Source organism: Tasmannia lanceolata, unplaced genomic scaffold, assembly GCF_043159265.1.
Source record: "Tasmannia lanceolata isolate RefF3 unplaced genomic scaffold, GAP_Taslan_0.1 ptg000006l, whole genome shotgun sequence".
Lineage (NCBI taxonomy): Eukaryota > Viridiplantae > Streptophyta > Magnoliopsida > Canellales > Winteraceae > Tasmannia > Tasmannia lanceolata.
In genome coordinates this window covers 17,199,572-17,220,265 of record NW_027518683.1, presented here as the reverse complement: position 1 = coordinate 17,220,265, position 20,694 = coordinate 17,199,572, and the positions used below count along the sequence as shown (strand labels likewise).

Genomic DNA, 20,694 nt, shown 5'->3' with positions numbered 1-20,694 from the left:
ATGGATTGAAAATCAATACACGTTTGAAAATAATGAAAAAATTCCCAATACAATAGAATTCCCCAAATTACAAATGTAATCAAAATCAACCGATTTGATGCACACTTCCAAAAGTCAATGACGAAATCCTTTGATGAAGACTGATGTTGCTGCCAATGTTGATTGACGATGGTTGCCAAAGAAGATGTCGCTTGACGTTTTGTCACGAAGAGGGCTTAAAAGCCAATAGATCATAGCCTCGATAAGGCTAGATAATACTCAAGCCTTGATGGGTGAGTCAATATGGGTCACTATGGACCAATGCCGGAATGGGCAAGAATTGGGTCACTATGGACTAATGCCAGAATTGGCAAGAAATGGGTCGCAATGGGCCAATGCCGGAATGGTCAAGAATTGGTCACAATGGACCAATGCCGAAATGGGCAAGAAATGAACCTCGTGAGCGAGAAAGGGCCACGATGGGCAAAAAATAATGGGTCAGCAAGTACCGATCATCCTAGAATTTGACTCTCAGGCACACACCTCAAAGAGGTACCTCAACTGAAATAGGACAAGGAAAAGGGATGGAAAAGAATAAAAGAAGAAGCGACAACAAACGACTATTATAATGATGGCATTTGAAAAAGTCTAGAAAAGGAGTGTGCACATATCAAATATGAGGGTAAGCATTTTTCAATGAGGATGAATGTAAGATGATTTGAAGGAAAGCTATGAAGGAAAGCTTTTTTTTTTTTGAATGGTAGCAGAATATATTAATAGAAGACTGAGGGGGTCCCCCTTACAAACGGAAAGAACAAAACGAACCCAAAGGAATACAATTAAGGCGGAAGAAAATCATAAAGTTCTAAATCCTGAAGCAATACGCCATCTTTTGCTAGCTTATCTGCTACTTCGTTAGCAGATCTTCGCACATGATTAAAAGTAACCGAAAGCCCCTTTAAAATATCCTGAATCTCGTCGAAGAATTTAAGAAACCTCCACGGAGGACTCCGAGGGCCTCTAAGCCATCTTATTACATTCAGCGAGTCACCCTCCACCACACATCTGCCGGGTAGTCCCCTTACTAGGCTCAAAATGCCTTGATGCGCTGCCCTTACCTCGGCCTCATTCGAATCAGCTATGCCGATTGAACTAGAAAAAGCCTTGATTACCACACCATTACTATCTCGTAAAACTCCACCAATCCCCGCAGGGCCAGGGTTGCCCAGACTTGACCCATCAAAATTAAATTTAACTGACTGTGATGGAGGAGGACTCCATTGCTGATTGGATACCTTCTGAACCTCCTTGCTATTACACACCACACTCCACCCTTCCCACAGTTCGAAGGCCGAAACAAAACGGAATAACGGTAGTGCTCGAGCCGAAGAGATAGTAAGAGAGATGACCTTTATGAACAAAAAGTAAGGAGATTTAGCTTTCCCTTCAAAGACTCGGGAATTTCTTTCTGTCCATATAACCCATAAAAACGCCATTAAAGAAAGCCACCACAACCGCTTTCCTTTTCTACCCCAAGGAATACATTCCCAGCCGGCAAACAGATCTTGCAAACAGGAGGGGACACCCAGAAGATGCCGAATCGCGCTAGAATCCGCCACCATATCTCCCGGGCTACTCTACAGTAGATGAAAAGATGGTCCACCGACTCCCCTGATGTAATGCACATAGCACAGTGATCAATAATCAGCATATGTCTCTTTCGCAGGAAGTCCACTGTTTGGATACTATTTCTTAAAGCTGACCAACCAAAGAAACAGACTCTAGGGGGCGCCTTAGATTTCCACACCTTTGCTAACCTAGACTCTAGGGGGCGCCTTAGATTTCCACACCTTTGCTAACCGATGATTTACCTCAAAAGGCACCAGGCTATTATAGAGAGACTTTACCGAAAAACATCCCGAAGATGTTGCTACCCACAACCTTTTGTCTTCCCCGGAGAGACTGACATAATTCTGTTCCAGAATCTGAAATAAATTGGATACCGAGGGCAATTCGCGGTCAAAGAAATTTCGGCGGAATAGAGGCTGCCAGATGACCTTTCCTGCAACACAGTCCAAGCAATCTTTCACTAGGACAGACTTATCAGCGGCAACTAGAAAAAGATCCGGGAATAGAACTTGAAGCGGAATACTCGAACACCATCTCATGGACCAGAAAGAGATCCGTGCACCAGAGTACACTCGAAACCTGACTCCTTGATCAAAAAGCGGTGATATGCTTAGAATATCCCTCCAAACTGTCACCCCAGATTTATTGAAATTGTTCAGAGTGGTCCAAGCACCTGGAGAAGCACCATATTTATCTGTTATTACTCTTGCCCATAACCTTGCCGACTCTTCACCAAACCGCCATAGCCATTTACCCATCAGGGCTTGGTTTACCTGCTTAATCCTTCTAATGCCGAGACCTCCCCCTTGAAATGGTAAGCACACCATTTCCCAACTCACTAGTGCCATCGCCCGCTTCGACTCTGAACCCCCCCACAAAAAGCGTCGCTGAATCTGTTCGATACGCTTTCCCACAGACACCGGGCATTTGAATAATGAGAGCTGATAGATGGGTATATTGGCCAATGCAGCTTTGATCAGGGTTAATCTGCCCCCTTTAGATACTAAGTTCCTCTTCCATGTATCAAGCCTCCTCTCAATTCTTTCCACAATGGGATCCCATGCACATTTTCGAAGTCGTCCTATTCCCAGTGGCAATCCCAGATAATATGCCGGCAGACTTTCCAAGGAGCATCCCATAATGATGGCTAGAGCAGAAGCGTCTTCTTCGGACGTATTCACAGCGTAGAGACGGGATTTTGAGAAATTAGATCGAAGCCCTGTTACTAACTCATAACACCTTATAATAGCCTTAAGATTAAGAATCTTTGCGGCCTGTGGAGAGCTAAAGAGTAAAGTATCATCCGCGAATTGCAAATGCGAGACCTGACACCCAGTCTCACTGCCATTGACCCCGGAGATTAGTCCCGCCTCTCGACCTTTCAGCAACATTACACTGAGGGCTTCCGCTATAATGACGAAGAGGAATGGAGATAAAGGATCCCCTTGCCTCAAGCCTCGAGTCGATGGAAAGAACCCATGTGCAGAGCCATTGACCAGAATGGAAAAGTAAGCTGAAGATAAGCAACTCCAGATCCACCCTCGCCATTTCCTTCCGAATCCCATTCGGTGTAAAAGGTAGTCCAGACATTTCCAATCCACACGATCATACGCTTTTTCCATATCTAGCTTACAAATAATACCTTGCTTACCTGACTTAGCCATCCAATCCACCGTTTCATTGGCCACCATCGAGCAGTCTAAAATTTGCCGCTTGGCAACAAAAGCGCATTGATTCTCGGAGATGATAGAAGGGAGTACCCTCTTGATCCGTTCTGCCAATACTTTAGACAAGAGCTTATATAAACATCCCACCAAGCTGATAGGCCGAAAATCAGATATTTTCACTGCTCCTTTAACTTTGGGAATGAGAGCAAGAAAAGTGGCACCGGTTCCACGATCCAACTCCATCCCAGCATGGAATGCTCGAAAGAAGGCCATGACGTCTCCCTTAACATACTCCCAACAATCCTGAAAAAAAGCAAGACAGAAACCGTCCGGCCCCGGAGCTTTGTCGCGCTTCATTGAAAACACCCCTTTCTCCACCTCGTCGACCATAAATGGGCCTTCCAGCCCCGATTGACTAGTAGCATCGAGGGAACTGAAAGTCACCTCATCCAGTGTAGGCCGAGGAATATTATCCGATTTATATAACAACCGGTAGAATTCAAGAATTTCCTTTATAATCACCTCTTTGTTACCAGAGAGGGAGCCCTGCACTTCCAACACCTCGATCCGATTATTCCGACGCCGAACACTGGCCATGTTATGAAAGTAAGCAGTATTTTTGTCTCCGTGCTTTAGCCAATTAACTCGGGACTTCTGCCGCCATGATATTTCTTCCTGAAGGAGGCATCCTTTATGTTCTTCCTTAATTTTTCCCATCTCAGTCATCTCTGACTCGGTAGCTGATCCTGCCTCATCGGCCAAGGACAAGACCCGAATCCGATTTTGAATCCATAATTGCCTTTCGCGGAGAGCCTCTTGTCTGAGAAAATTCCACTCTTTGAGTTTTTTTTTCACGAAACGCAATTTGGCCCCTATGATCCAGTCTGCTGCCCCTTCCACTTCATGAGATGTCCACCATCCGCCCATCCGCTCAATCATGTGAGGAATTTCTAGCCATGCTATCTGAAATCTAAAAGGAGATGGACCCCATGAATCCAGTCTTGGATCCAACACTATCGGGCAATGATCAGACACCGAATGTACAATCGCCTTCTGACACACTTCGGGGAACAAGGAAAGCCATCCAGGACAGAACAAGAAGCGATCTAACCGACTTTTCCTAGAGTTTCGGGACCAAGAGAATTGAGCCCCCAACAGCGGAATATCAATGAGTTCAGATTCAGCAATGAAATCGGAAAACTGAAGCATATGCTGGGAAATTCTGCTACACCCTAGTCGTTCTTCTACCCTTCTGATTTCATTGAAATCTCCCCCTAAGCACCACGGATACCCCCATTTATTCCTTATTAAGGTAAGTTCTGCCCACAACTGTTGCTTCGCGGACCTAAGGGTAGGACCATAGATGCCGGAGAAGGTAATAACTTCTGGTGTACCCACCTGTCCAAGAACTATTGAAACTGAAAACTGGCCTACCCAAGAATCCTGAATCTCCCACTTAGATTGATCCCACATCACTAAAATACCTCCTGCTGCCCCTTCAGCTGCCAAAGATATCCACTCCCAATTGGAATTGCCGCCTAGACTTCTGATCAGAACACTGTTTACCACCCCCGTTTTTGTTTCTTGAATACACACTATATTCGGCTTATGACGATTCACTAAGTCCTTGACCTGTATCTTCTTCTCCAAAGACCCCAACCCATTTACATTCCAAGAAAGAATCTTCATGGGCCACCATGCGACCTCTGAGCACTTCCCCGATAACACTTCCTGCTGATAGGTCTCGCAGTACGTGCTCCTTTAGTATAGACAGGAGATTTATCATAATTCACATCTGATTTCAGTTTAGATAACTCTCGCAGCAGTTTTCTAACTCCTTCGACACTTGAAGGATCAGAAAAGGATCTTTGGTCCATTTCACGAAGCTCCGCCACTCTGAACATGGAACGTAATTGCTGAATCTATGAAGGAAAGCTATGGGCATCTAATCTCCAAAAGCGAAACACTAGTGGTGCCTTTAACAATGTTGGGATGAGTGTTTTGCAAAGGACAAAAGGATGCATTTGGTAAGACGCGTGGTGTCGAATGGGAAGATGAGAGAGATTTCAAATCAGAGCACTCAGCAAAATAAGACTTGTCATAAGGCTTGGAAATGGGGGGAATGCTTTGACTCGGATGGATATTGATGATTTGACGGACTACCTTTTTATTGCTTACCATTTCTCTTCACTGTGCATAGAAACTGAGAAGGCCATGCGGCATGCAAGAAATTACAGATGGCTTTAGGATAAAAATTGCAGCCCACATGTGTTAAAGCCAAGAAGAAATTCTAGACAGAGCACTAAGAAGGAGTCGTGCAACAGCGGGTGCAAGTAGATTTTGCAAGTAGACGTTTAAAAAAATGGCACAACTATAGCCGGATCGTATTTGCAGCGAATAGGAGGGAGAGTTAGTGGCCGGGCGGACGGCAAGATCGCCATCCGCCGGAAAGCGGAAGTGCTTGTTTTGTGGTCAATGCCAGATCAATGGCTCTGATACCATGTAAAATAATAGAAAATTAAATTTCACTAATCTTGGATGCTTACAAAGAGAATCCATCGGTGCTTTTATTGAGCACTTTCATAATAAACATAGAAATAAATCAAGACAACTATGGAAAGAGATAACACTAGAATATTCTAATCTAACCTAATCAAATCTACTTTCCTAATCTCTCTTGCTTGCCTCTTCTAATCCACTTGGCTAATTTATCTAGTTGCTTCATTTAGCCAACTTACCCAATCTACCCCCAAGATGATCCAACGGTGAGATCTTAACCCAATCCAACCGTTGGATCCCACATATTCTAACACTTAACACTCGTAATCAAACATTGCTATGGTCTCAAAATGTAGTAGGGAACTCCAATAACATTAGATGAAAATCAGTACTGGTTTATTAAATATTGCTATGGTCTCAAATGTAACAGAGAAGTCCAATAACATTAGATGAAAATCAGTACTAATTTGTTCGTGTAAAGTGGGTATTCTCGAATCCAATCTAAGAGATGCCGAGGGGTTTGAGAATAAAAGGTTTTGGTTCTCTCGTAATAATACTTTAGTATCTCATATACCATGCCTCTTTGTTTTTTTTGGATCATTTGGAAGGAGAGAAATGTACACAATTTTAAAGGTAGATGCTCTGCTTTTGAAAGGATGTTTTGGAATATCAATTGAACTGCACTCTCTTGACCACAATTTGTTACTGGAATTTTACGTGGATTGGAACAGATTCTACTTGGGCCTTGTTTGGATTGCAGGAAAAACATTTCTGGAAGAAGTTTTTTTTTTCCTATGATTTTTTGTTCTTTTCAGTAATTTAGAGAGAAATGATATGATTTTGCCTTATTAGAGATAATCACCTTAAAGTAAAAGGTCGTGGTTCAGACAATTCATGCCATCAAAACAGGGCTTGAGCTAAAGGTTTCCAAGAAGCTCACGAATTTTGAGTTTTTTTTTTTTTTACAATATGGAGAGACTCTCCTCTCCTGTTACTTCTGTATGCTTATTACAGTCGCAGCAGTCAGAACAGAAGGCAAAAAACAAATCGTAAAGGCCCATTGGCCATGAGAACTAATGTCCCTTTTCACATCAACTTCTAGGAAAGAAAACAAAACAGATCCCATCTCATCGATCCTAAAAGAATTCTCAGATCAATAACAATACTAGAGTTTCCCCAAGATGGGAAAACTCTTTGTTTCTCTCCCATTGTTCACACAATCCCAGCTGTGTCGTATCCTACAAGTTTAAGTGAGCAGAACCAAGCATGACTGTTATGCCAACGCTCCAATTTAGCCACATTCCATATCCATAATATCCTCGAATAGCATCAACTATTCTCCAAAGAGAAGTAACACCACATCTGATCTACATGATCACATTGAGAGAATCACCTTCAACAATAACAAAAATTTGATCAAGAAGTCTGATCCATCTAAGGCCTACACTTCCACCTCATTAGAATCGGTGCCTTCAATCAACCTTGAGTTGCCCAACAAATTGAAGCCTCTGCAGTACGAAGAATTACCTAAGCTAAAAGTGTCAAATGTTCAGACCAGGCATTTCTCAGCAGCTGAACCCGAAAAGTCATTTATCTTAACAAAGTTGTAAAACCATTTACCACCTTCATGCTCCTCCATTGCATAACCATGCTCAAAACAAAGGTAAGTGCGAGAAACGGAAAGTCTAGTGTAAAGAACACAACAGGTCAACAAATGAGATCAGAGAAGCACCAAGGAGAGGAAACAGAAAAGCGAAAGATGATATGAATGGATATAAACAAAAGACGATCAAGTATCCCACCCAGATAGGGGTGCAATTTGGATCGGAAAGGATTGAGCTTTCATTAAAATTTGAATTGGAATCAACCCTAACCCAACCTGATTTTATGGTAAAAGCTCAACCTGAATTCCAAAAAATCAACCCGAGTTGCACCTCTACACCCAGATACTTCAAAACTAATGCCATGCACAAACTAATGCCATGAACTCACCTGAATGGGGACGGGCAATCTCTTGATGCAGGTAGGCATGAAATCAGATGAAAAATGACAACAGCAAATTCAGGCCTCAAAGAACAGAGCAGTTCACCATCATAGGTCAGGGGCACAGCTCTGGATCGATCTATCTGCTTTCAGGACACAACATCAAATTATCCAAGTTGGGGAAAAGTTACATATTAAACTAGAAAGCAAAGCAGCAGAACCAACCGTGAGATGCCCCAAGATCTGTAGTTAGTCACAAGAACGACAAGATATGTAATGAAATCAGTAGAGATTTTGCAATGGTCTGCTTTTCCGCAAGAGAAAGTTAAAATTACTTGGAGATCTAGGCTGGTTGTTTCCCCGCGAAACGGAAATGGAAAATCCATGACAGCATAATGGACCCAGACAAATGCTTACAGATTACAGAACACAGTTTATTACAAGATAAAAGGCTCAGATCGTAAATGATACACACAAGATCTATGGACACAATACCTTCCAGAGGATGTGGCCGATAAAAGAGGAAGAAAAACAGAGAATAATATACAATCAAGAGACTCAGATTAATGATGGGTACAAGGGTTCAACCGTTGGAGGGAAATCCATCCTTTGGCCATCAAGGGAATAGTATGCAAGTATTTGAGCTGGCTGTTCGATGCCGTCACCTTCAACAGGCCTCCCAAACTCATCAAAAACAGCAGCCTTTCTTGGTGGAATGAATTCTATGTTCCAGAACGAACGAGTCATGGCTAAAAGATCTCTGCCTTTCGGAGAAGCTTTGTAGCCCTGCACCCATATGTACCTCAATGAAGCCAATTGCATCACAGCCATAGCCAATGAGTGCTCACTAAAGCAACAACCCCTCATTTCAAGCCTCTCCAGACTAGGGCAACCTCTAGAGAACTCTAAAAGACCAAAATCAGATTCTCCAACATAACCCAACAGCATCCACCTAATGTTGAGACTGTACCTACCAATATAACCAAGACCAATATCTGTCAAACCTCCAGGTCGTAGATAGAGGGCGAACCTCCTGAGCTTCTGGCAGCCCATCAACAGAGCTCGAACCCCATTGTCGAGTGGTAAATCTGTGATCCTTTGTTCTTTGTCAAGTAAGACTAACCGAAAATCACAGAGGTTTTTGCAGTAAGTACCAATAGATTCCAACGCTGAATTTGTGATATCTGATACGTAGACAGCCAGGTATTCCAGTTCAGGACAGCCTTGCGCTATGGCAGATAGTCCTCTCTGCGAAACCAAACCTTGTTCATCTTCCATACCAAGTTCATCTTCCCCACGTTCAATTCTTAGCCTCCGAAGTTTCTTACAGTTTTGAGCAACAATTTCCAACCCACTATCTCCAATCACATTCCTCACCTACATACTCTCAAGAGAAAGAAAAGGTGTCACATTTCAAACCAGTTTAGCAAGATTTATAGATAATAACGGGGGACACCACAATGAAAGACAGTTCAAGAAAGTTACCTCTAGAACTTCTAAATTAGGGCAACGTTGAATCAACTGGCAATGATCCTCGGTATCAAGAAACGAATACTGAAGATCCAACCACTTGAGCAATGATGCACAAGGAAATATTATAGGCATCTCATTCTTCCCCATGTAGCAGAGACCCAAACGACATAACTTCGGAGGAAATGACACGCTCGAGTACTTATCAAGTTCTCCCACTTGATCATTGAACGAACCTCCACAGAACTCTTCTAATGTCAAAGCTGCACGGAAGAAACCAACTAGCTCCAAGATTTCACAATCACTGATTTTTAAAGAAGTCAAAGAATGGCAGTTCTTGGCAATCAGTTCAAGATCTTGGATATTAATACATTTGAGCTCTGTCATATAAAAATTCAATGTCTCAAGAACAGTGTTGTTCATGGCAAGTTCGTGAAACCAATCACCATCTCTCTCCTCAATGGAGCTCTCTTCCAAAAACAAGGTGCTCAGACATCTGTAGAAGCATGAAATAGAGGGGAAAAAAAGATAAAGATACCACCCAATGCAAGTTACCATGACATGTATCACAAGCACAATACATAAAATGAATAAAGATAGCAAAATCAAACAAGCAAACTAGGAAACATAATATTGGACGCATTCTATAATAATAGCCATATTTACACAAGGTAGAAAACCAATACTCTCTAATGCATATTCTTAAATCAAATATGTTAGAAGCTTTCCATTTTTGACTAAAAAAGTCTTATTTATTGATATTGGAAACGTTTAAAAGCTCAAAACATACCCAGACTCGAACAGGGCCCAATTCAGAAGCGAAGCAAGTACTTGGCTATGAGTTTAGAAAGCTTACAATTCACTCTGGTTTCCATGTGTTAACATTTCCTGACTGAATTTTTTGAGTAGTAGTATATATGATATCAAGTACTCACCAAAGCACGATTAAAAATTGTCATTATGACTTAGGAAGTGCGATTTATGACTTATGAAGTGCAATCTTCTAACAACTGTTTACCATTACCATTATAAAGCTGTTATAACAGCCATGGTTTTAAATTTCAACCGAAATCGGATTTCGGTGGAGACCGAAACCGAAATTTACTGAAATCTCATTTTTCGCCGTTTACCAAATTTCGGTAATTTCGATCCGAAATTTTGATTAAATGCCATTATTTTATTTTATTTTAAAAGTCTTACAAAATTCCGGTCCAAAATTTCGGAATTTCGAACCAAATTACCAAATTTCGGATTTCACCGAAATTTCGGATTTCGGTGGGGTTCAAAACGGTTAGCGAAACCGAAATTTTAAACCATGATAACAGCATATTTTACCCCTTTTCCCATTTCAATATATGTTATAACTGCTTTTATCATTCAAAAGAAGAAGAAAGAAAACATTTTCTTTTTTAACCTTCCAGAGTTTTTTTGAGTACGTACATGAATTTTTGAAAACTGGATATAGAAGACAGGCACCAAAACACAGAACACAGAAGCGCACTCTAGTGCATGCTAGAAGGGCTACCACCCTAAAAATATTAAACAATCACCAATAACAGAAAGCATTAATTTAAGATGGTTCACATAAAGGCTAGAAGAAACTATTACAGATGCATTTGCTACAATATAATGTTAGAAACCATCACCACCAAGGACTAATCTGTTATTTAGAGCATCTGACAAAATTAAGCCCTGAGGTAACTAGCAGAGCATGAAATCATTGAAATGACAATTTGGATCAGTACTCTCATTAACTAACCAAAATAGATAAACAAGATACACACATACATAACATATATACATATATCATCCACGAAAGCATAGACAGTGGTCTTATCTTGTCCAAAATGTGCCACCATTACTCTGCTGTGCAAAGATAATTCCACACATAGTGAACAGTCAGTGATGCGAAAGCAATTAGGAAATCATCATATCACCCTGGTGCCTTCGACAGCAGTCTTCCCAATAAGGCGTGAAGAATTCATCCATCTTGTACAACTCCCTCTTTTTTTGAAAAGATACAAGTTTGTCAGGCTTAAGAGAGAACCACACCACCTAAGTGCATCAATGCCTTTATTTGGATGCCCGACTAGTGCTTCATTATGGATATCAATATTGCATGTATGGCACCAAATTTGGATGTCAAATTCAGTTTATTATTCGGACTTTCTATATTTCAATGCCTTGCATTCTGAACATAGTTGCCGGAAATGCCTTGAACTAGTGGAATCGTTTTTCCCCATAAACACATTTCCAAAACGTTTCTGAAACGTGACAAAAAATTTGGGGAAATGTTTCTGAAATGCATAGGCAACGTATGGGAAAACGTATGGGAAATACAAGGGAAACATATGAGAAACTTATATGAAACATGTGTGATACGCATGAGAACCAAATGCAAAACATGTGTGGAACGTGTGTGGAACGTATGAAAAACATTTTTAAGAAAATCACACCAAAAAAATTGTAGAATGCATATTAAAAAAGAAAACAACAGTATATATAGTAATAAAAAATAGAAATAAATAAAAACGTTTTGCAAGCTTACAAAGCCTTGCAATTTACAAACCAATTGTAAATTTTGCACGCTTTAGACATTCATGAGCGCCAAATAAGGCCCCAAAAATACATGGAAAAGAGGCCTTCTTTGATGTTTTAAAATGCAAATCCAATTAAAATATAACAAAAATTCTAAGCAAGATTATAGCTTCATTCTGTGGCTTGCAACAAAATACTCAAAGTAGGGTGACCATGTAAGTAGGCAAAGGCTTTAAAAAGGGGCAAAAGGGAATTAACTAGTAAATCACAATTTTCTAAATAGGTTTCAAGGGAATTAAAGGTTAAAATTCAGATTTGGTTGTAAGAAAGCTTTAATTTTTAAATTTGAACAAAAATAGGACATTTTATTAATTTGACAAAGTTAATCGACGGGTGTTGATCAAGCACATCGGCTACCAAGTCATGCTCCGCCGTGAAATACCAAGATAAAATACAGGCTATCGGTCAATGGAACCCATCACAAGTCGAAACATCACCCATTGTAATGGTTGGGCATTTTTGGCTTCAAAGGGTTGCTATGACTATGATCAATTCAAATAAAGGGAAAAATGAAGATATGAAATAGTTTGAAAGATCTACGAGAAAATAGGGAGAGAGAAAGGGAAAAGAAAGGAAATAGAACAAATCAACGGAAGAGATTAGGGAAGAAAGCAGAGAGAAGTGAAAAAAAATACCTTTAAGAGAAGAAAAAATTCACACTTGCAATAGAGGAAGAAGGGAGAAAGTTTCTTATTGAGAAGGGGACCATTTTTATTCAATATTCATCATTCATCTATTACAAAAGCTACGTTTTCTACCTTTTTCTTTTTTTAATGGCAGTAAGTTGTATTAAAAAAATAAGAAAAAGGGAAAGACGCCCCAAGACCGAGATGGTCAATACAGAGATAGAAAAGAGAATAAAGAGATCCAAAAGCTTAGACATGACCCTCAAGGGGGGTAGTAGTCAAAAAAACTCAAAGGAAGCCCTATCGACACCGTCTCTAGCTAGACTGCCAGTCTCTCTATTTGCAGATATGTTAACATGACGAAACGAAATATTAGAACCACCAATACGGCATGAGATCTCGTTGATATAGTGTGCAAATCGCCATTGTGGTTGGCAAGAACCTTTAAGGCACTGGATCACATATAAAGAATCGCCTTCTATGGATTAATGGATCCACCTTCCTAAGGCCTTGGAGAACTGCTCTCACATCCAACTCATATGAGTCGGCAATCCCAAAGGGGCCCGAGAACGCCCACAACATCAATCCGCTACCATCCCTAAGGATTCTCCCAATCCCGGATGGCCTAGGATTCCCAGAACTGGACCCGTCGAAGTTAAAGCTCAAATTGGACTAATGCAGGAGGGCTCCACTCTTGAAGTATAGCATCTCTATGCACACTACCCCAACAAACTTCTCTATATATCCGTATAAAGTATAAAAATGGTTTGTATCGGCTTACGCACTATGGCACGGTTAAAGACCGGTTCGTATCCACCTTCCCAAAACTAGTAATTTTTCTATTTTATATGGAGAAAACGTATGTATTTTGTAAAATCGTAAAACTCCCTCAAAATTAAGTTCAACTTTTCCTCCCAAAACGTGGAACTCCCTAAATTTTAGGAATTTCCCTCTCATCTCTTTATGTACATCTAGCCCTCCCCTAGACCCTGCAATGGCGGGAGCCTCGTGTACTGGGCCGCCCCTCTTTTTGTCACCACTTTCTCACACTCAGAAAATAAATTACCACTTCAGGGTTTACTAAAAAGGTCTAAATTATAATTAAAGACTAAGCAAGTACTCAACTCAACTAAGCCTTTGTCCCAAACTAGTTGGGGTCAGCTAAGCAAGTACTAAAATTAAAAGATACCCCATTACGACCACCCATAAAAAATATGTTACACGCCCCATGGTGCATTATTCTACCATTAAATAGGCAAAATAAGTCTAGAGAACTCTAGTGTCCCTAGATCCACAAGGTAACTGGTGCACTATACTTGATGTCTGTATTGTCCTCGTAGTTATCTGCATCATGCAGTCGTAATGAAGAAATGTTTGGTGGGTAACTTTGTAACCCATCACCTAACCAAATCAAGGTGTTAGATGGATGCTGATGATGTCATCTGCGCTAGTATACCTGGAATCTGGCGGCAATGTCCTCATCAATTGCCCATCTTTACTATTAGATTGGAGACAAGTTGACAGATTGTATTCATTATATTTGCTGGAAATTATTTTCCTCTATCAAAGACAAATCATCAACTTCAAAACCTCCAGAAGGCCTTAAGCTCTAGAAGGTTCAGCTGGGAGACAAGAAACTCCCTCAAGCCCTCACCTGTGGTGACAAAAGCCCCTCTAGATACTCAGTGTAGCACTGTGATCCTCAAGATTCAACAAAGATGAGAACTAATACACTATCAAGGGCCCTTGGCATAGCATCCACTAAGCCAAAGCCTCACCAAAACCTACATAACAAAGTCTGCTTAAACCAATTAATGGAATTTTCAAAACAACCACCAATAGTTTGTAAAGAGCAAATCTTCTTCAAATCCTACCAATAAACCCAAAATTTGATCTTTTATATTGCATATGTTTACAAACCCAAGAATCAGACAACAATCAAGACCATAGTCTTCCATCCTAATGGAGCAGAAGTAAATGGTAATATTTGGAGGATTGACACTGTAGAACAAATGAACGTTGGGAAGTTCATGTCAGCCTCATCTGTACAATCAAGCAATTATTTATGACGCTGCATAACAAATAAAAGGCACAAAATGGTCCAGTTTGGGCTTAAACAATTTTTCTATTCAATTACTTCTTCCACTTCAAGAAGATCTCATTTGGTATTGTATGAAAGATCTCTCATTGTTGGAGAATTGGGAAACGAAATTACTTTCAATGGCCAGATTAGATTCCTTAGTATCAACATGGATCCTGTCAGATCAAAACCTCCATACAAAGATGAGGTTTCTTGAATTGAAGAATAAAAGAGATTAGAAGGGATAGATAAGAAACAAAAGAGACTACCAAGAAAGTGGGGGTACTCAGAGTACCTCTACAAATAATATGGAGTTTATTAAAACTAGATGAAGAATACCCTGGGTAAATAGGCTTTCACGCCTCCAAATTATGATCCTTAAACCTATAACATAAGAGGACAGGTCACAAACTAGCATAAAGGAACGCCTACCCTGTTGGGCAAGTGTGTTTGTCGAGTAACGCATGTCACTCTCCCACTCCATATTCAAATTCATGTTAATTAATTCTCCTTGTTAAATTGAATATAGACTAGAAAACTAGACCCAAAAAATGAGTGTAACAGGATGAGTGCATGTGACCTTGTTCTCTCTTGGAAGCGAGATGAGAGTAAAACATAGTGGTGGGCAGTGTGCTTGCACTTGGTAGAACAATATACTCAGTACACCACTATGTAATGTTGCAACAGTGAGTATGCCATTCTCAGTACACGGTTTCTAGAATACTAGTGATATGCCTTCTTCCTTGACATTCATACACAACCACCATCAAGTATATTCTTTCCATAATGATTTCCAAATATATAGGGAAATGATTTCAACACAAACACGTTTTGATACATGACGCTCATGTTTCTTGTCTTTTATATTTAAAGAGCTGTAAAAAGGTTTTTACGATCCCCAAAAAGCACTTATGTGACAATTAAATGCTAAAAGACAAGATACATGAGCGCATGTATCAAAACATAGTTGTGCTGAAATCATTTCCATATATATATATATATATATATATATATATATATATATATATATATAGAGAGAGAGAGAGAGAGAGAGAGAGAGGAAAATGATTGTGAGCTTGAAGCTCATACAGCTTATATGAGCTTGAGGGCCAAATACATGTGGGCCCACATTGTTATGATGATCCAAAGCATTCATTTGACAGGCCCTTACATAGATAGGGTGTGTGCAAAAAATCAGCTCCATTGGATCATCCTAACCCATCCAAAAGTGGATGGCAAAATGGACAAACACCGTTTGCCACAAATCTGCCCATTTTTGCCCTCCGCTTTTCGAGGGGTTAGGATGTTCCAATGGAGCTGACTTTTGGTACACACCCTATCTATGATGGGGCCTTGCAAATGAATGGTTTGGATCACCACAAAAAATGTGGGACCCATGTGTTTGGGCCCTCAAGCTCATATAAGCTATATGAGCTTCAAGCTCACAATCATTTTCCTCATATATATATATATATATATATATATATATATATATATATATAGAGAGAGAGAGAGAGGAGAGGAAAGTGTTCCTAAGCTATAGCTTATCTAAGCTATAGCTCAAAAACACATGTGGCCCCACATTTTTTGGGGGATCCAAAGCATTCATTTGGAAGGCCCTTCCATGGATAGGGTGTGTACCAAAGATCAGCCCTATAAGATCATCCTAACCCAATCAAAGGTGGAGTGGAAAATGGAGAGACACTGTGTGTCCATGTTTCTGCCCATTTTTTCCCTCAAAAAAATGGCAGGGTTAGGTGATCCTATAAGGCTGATTTTTGGTACACACAGTATCCATGGAAGGGCCTTCCAAATGAATGCTTTGGATCCCCAAAAAATGTGGGGCCACGTGTTTTTGAGCTATAGCTAAGCTATAGCTTAGGAACACTTTCCTCATATATATATATATATATATATATATATATATATATAGAGAGAGAGAGAGAGAGAAAACGGTTCCTACACATATGTGTAGAGAGTTCTCTACACACTAGCTTAAAATACAGTGGGGGCCCACATTGTTTGGGTGATCCAAGCCATCCATTTTAAAGGCCCTCACATAGATAGGGTGTCTACAAAAAATCAGATCCATAGGATCATCCCAACCCTACGATTTGTGGAGGTAAAATGGATGTCTTTAAACCTTTACAAATTAGTCCATTTTTTGCCTCCACAGTTCGAATGGTTAGGATGATCCTATGGATCTGATTTTTATGAATGGTTTGGATCACCCAAATAATGTGACCCCCACTGTATTTTAAGCTAGTGTGTAGATAACTTATCTACACATATGTGTAGGAACCGTTTATATATATATATATATATATATATATATATATATATATATATATATATATAGAGAGAGAGAGAGAGAGAGAGGGAGAGAAAACGGTTTCTACACACAAGTGTAGATAAGTTATCTACACACTAGCTTAAAATACAGTGGAGGCCCACATTGTTTGGGTGATTTAAACCATTCATTTGATTGGCCCTCACATAGATAGAGTGTCCACAAAAAATCGCTCCATAGGATCATCCTAACCCTTCGAACCGTGGAGGCAAAAAATGGACAGATTTGTGAAGGTTTATACACGTCCATTTTACCTCCACAAATCGTAGGGTTGGGATGATCCTTTGGAGCTGATTTTTTGTGGACACCCTATCTATGTGAGGGCCAATCAAATGAATGGTTTGGATCACCCAAACAATATGCCCTCCACTGTATTTTAAGCTAGTGTGTAGATAACTTATCTACACTAATGTGTAGAAACCGTTTTCTCATATATATATATATATATATATATATATATAGAGAGAGAGGAAAGTGTTTCTACTCGGTCCCCTAGATAAGCTTATCTACTCCTCCCTTTAAAAAAATACAGTGGGCCCACGCTGTTTGGATGATCCAAAGCATTCATTTGATAGGTCTTAACATAGATAGGGTGTGCCCAAAAAATCAGCACCAAAGGGTCATCCTAGCCCTTCGTTTTGTAGTGCCTTGTGGTGCCCAGAATGGACACATATAAACGTCCACGTTTATATGCGTCCATTTTGGACACGGTGTGCCCAACAAAACGAAGGGCTAGGATGACCCTTTGGTGCTGATTTTTTGGGCACACCCTATCTATGTTAAGACCTATCAAATGAATGCTTTGGATCATCCAAACAGCGTGGGCCCACTGTATTTTTTTAAAGGGAGGAGTAGATAAGCTTATCTAGGGGACCGAGTAGAAACACTTTCCTCATATATATATATATATATATATATATATATATATATATATATATATATATATATATATATATATATGATCAACCACATGCATTATCCACTTAAATCTGAAAGTAAATATGCATATAAGACACGCACGATGGCACTAATGATTGATGGACAAAACATCAGGACCCAAGGAGACAGATGATGAAATTTTACGTTAACCGAAAAATTAAAACCAAATGAATACAATTAGGAAGATGTCCTATAAGTTACCATACAAGTTTCTTCTATTCAAGAATAATATCTACAATTTTCTGAACAACATTTGTTAGCAAAATAATTTGAAACTAGTCATGGTCCGGCTTGAATTAAAATTCTCAAGAAGAAAATTCTTTTTTTATTGAAAATAGGATTACCTGCAAGAACTTGTCACCTTTAAAAGGCCAGTAGTAGAAAACCCACAACATTTCTCCAGTTTAAGTGCCTGAAGCATGTGACCACGAGCTTGAACCAGACTCTCCAAATCCGCATCTGTCACAATCATACGCCGGAAATGTAGTGATTTCAAGCAGCTTAATGCCCCCGAAATCTCATTGACCCAAGGCTCTACATACCCTCCCCAATCCTCTGGTATGAGATTGAACATAGCAGCTCGAGGTTTCCCTTTTAGTTTCAAAGACTCGAGATTGGGAAACCTTTCCGTCAGACGAGCAGGACTCGTAGAGTAACATAGAGCAATTGTGACATGCTTTCGCGTCAACGAATCAATATTGTACCATTTCTGGCACACCAGAGATACAGCGCCACGATCACGTGGATCATCAATGTATTCCATGACACATTTAAGAGCCACATCTGGCATACCAAAACTCATCTCTCTTTTCAAACGCCGATCCCGCATCGATACAAAATTGAAACCTGACTAACGAATTTAACAATATGGCTGAAAGATCGAATAGAAACACCTATATTAAATCGATCTAAAAGCACCAAGAGCGACTTAACCAAAAAACTTCACTGGTACAGTAAAGCTCAGAATGACAAAAATTAGACCAAAAGAACCTTTCTTATCGGATCAACGATCAACTAACGGTGATTTTGAAGTGAATCTTATCATTAAAAAAACTGCTAAGCACCATCGATCTTGTAGAATCAATCATGAAACACGAAACCCTATGCTCCATCAGCATCTAGGGAGAACAGTTCAAAAACTGCAAATCACCGACCTTTAATAACTCCGAAAATCGAAAACCAGAATCCAAACAAAACCACAGCCAGTAACAGAGACTCCACAGCTAAAAGCTATCAAATTCCACAAAAATTCCACACCTTTCACAACAAGAACCAACTAGATCCTCCATTAATACGATCTTCGAACTAAAGCAGATCTGCATACGAATCCAAACTGCAGCAAATCAAGAAAACCTAAGCCTCAGTCATCAGATCTGCAATCGCCTCCAGATCGCAACAAACTTAATCCAAAACCCTAACTTCTCGGCCTTTTAATCACGAATACCGATCGAATCCGTCAAGATCTCAAAACATGAAAACAAAGAAGATAAAAATCCTAACCTTACAACTTTCTAAGAAGAAGAGCATCGGATCCACCAGTTACCGAATCTCCAAAACCCTAACAAAACTGCAACAAATCGAGAAAAAAAAAAAAACTGAGACGCTATGAGCGCCGATCTGATCCGCCTGGAACGGCACGAAACCTGTAGATCTGCTGCAAAGTCCAAATCGCATGCTCCATTAATCGCGTCAGATCCTTTATCGACAATTTTTTCGTCTAAGACTCTCTCCAATCGCGAGAAGATAACGAAAAAGGTAAGAATCTACGGTAGATATAGAATTGAAGAGCATCTTTCGTACCACCACTTGTAGAAAATTAGTTGCACATAGACAAACATATCTCTATGGAAATTGCTCAGGACAATCTACCAACTAACTTTTTAAATCGGGAAAGTGACTTGAACATTAGAAAATTACGTATGAGTGTCGTTTTATCTTATTTCATGTTGCTCTGGCGACGTACGGTGAAAAAGACCAAAATGTCCTTTTTGTTTTTTGTTTTTTCAATCTCCACTACTGCTGACAGTCTTTGATTTAATCCAAAACTAGGAGGAAGAAGGCATTTTGGGGTTCAACTTGGGTTGGGCTCAACCCGGACCCGATGGGTTCAACCATTTTGGCTCGGGTTGGGAAAAGCCAACCGATTTAATTTTGGGTTGGGTTAGGGTTGAGGCCTTGCAACCCGATCAGACCCGACTTCCGTCCTTAAATTTTCTCATAATTTTCCTTGTGTTTTTCTATTTGACACTAGATGAACCCCTAATACAACTCGAACCCAACCCGATTCAACCTGACCCAATTTGGAGGCGGGTTGGTTTACTGTTGACCATCTCAACCCGAGACTTGGGTTGGGTCGGGTTAGGGTTGAGAGAATGCTATCTCGGATTGGGTTAGGGTTGGCCTCAACCCGACCCGAGTTGCACCACTAAACGCATTTGGACATGAAATCGAATAGAACTCATTTTGAAGTAATTTCTTCAGGATAACACAATTTTCAAGGTGCTCTCCCTTAAAATTTACTTTAAAAAATAGGATTCAACCTTATGTTGATGTATGAATTCTATTTTCTATGAAAAAGTTTTCCTTGGTTTTCCATTGTTTGGATAGGATGTTTTATTCATAGGTTAAAATTTTCTCCAAAATAGAGGGAGGAAAAATACTTGGTTAAACATGTTACTTCCTTTCCCATGAAAAGAAAACACCAAGTCTCCTTGAACACCCTCCATCTATGTAGTTTTTCTAGATAAATGGATGTTTGGATATAGGAAATAGAAAATTATGAAAAAATAATAATTTCTTTGTACAAAATTATTCGGCGGAAAAAAATTCCAAGGTCACAGTAGCTTCACAGGTTTCTTAAAAAGCAAGAAAAAA

At 39.9% G+C, this 20,694-nt stretch overlaps 1 protein-coding gene across 1 annotated transcript; it reads right to left on the bottom strand.

Moving 5' to 3' along the window:
• Positions 1-8,155: 8,155 nt before the first annotated feature.
• LOC143879940 (coronatine-insensitive protein 1-like) lies at positions 8,156-19,639 on the bottom strand. The gene is made up of 3 exons (XM_077382642.1): positions 18,165-19,639; positions 9,243-9,723; positions 8,156-9,134 (listed from the first exon to the last, which is right to left on the bottom strand). The coding sequence occupies exons 1-3, from the start codon at positions 18,647-18,649 to the stop codon at positions 8,316-8,318; spliced, it is 1,785 nt and encodes a 594-aa protein (XP_077238757.1). The 5' UTR covers positions 18,650-19,639; the 3' UTR covers positions 8,156-8,315.
• Between the last annotated feature and the right edge of the window lie 1,055 nt (positions 19,640-20,694).

What these genes read in the sequence shown, in the direction of transcription:
- LOC143879940 (XM_077382642.1), bottom strand. Translation starts at nt 18,649, where the DNA reads ATGCGGGATCGGCGTTTGAAAAGAGAGATGAGTTTTGGTATGCCAGAT. An exon ending in AAGGTGACAAGTTCTTGCAG is followed by an intron (nt 9,724 to 18,164) that starts GTAATCCTATTT and finishes ATGCTTCTACAG; the next exon opens with ATGTCTGAGCACCTTGTTTT. An exon ending in CTAATTTAGAAGTTCTAGAG is followed by an intron (nt 9,135 to 9,242) that starts GTAACTTTCTTG and finishes GAGAGTATGTAG; the next exon opens with GTGAGGAATGTGATTGGAGA.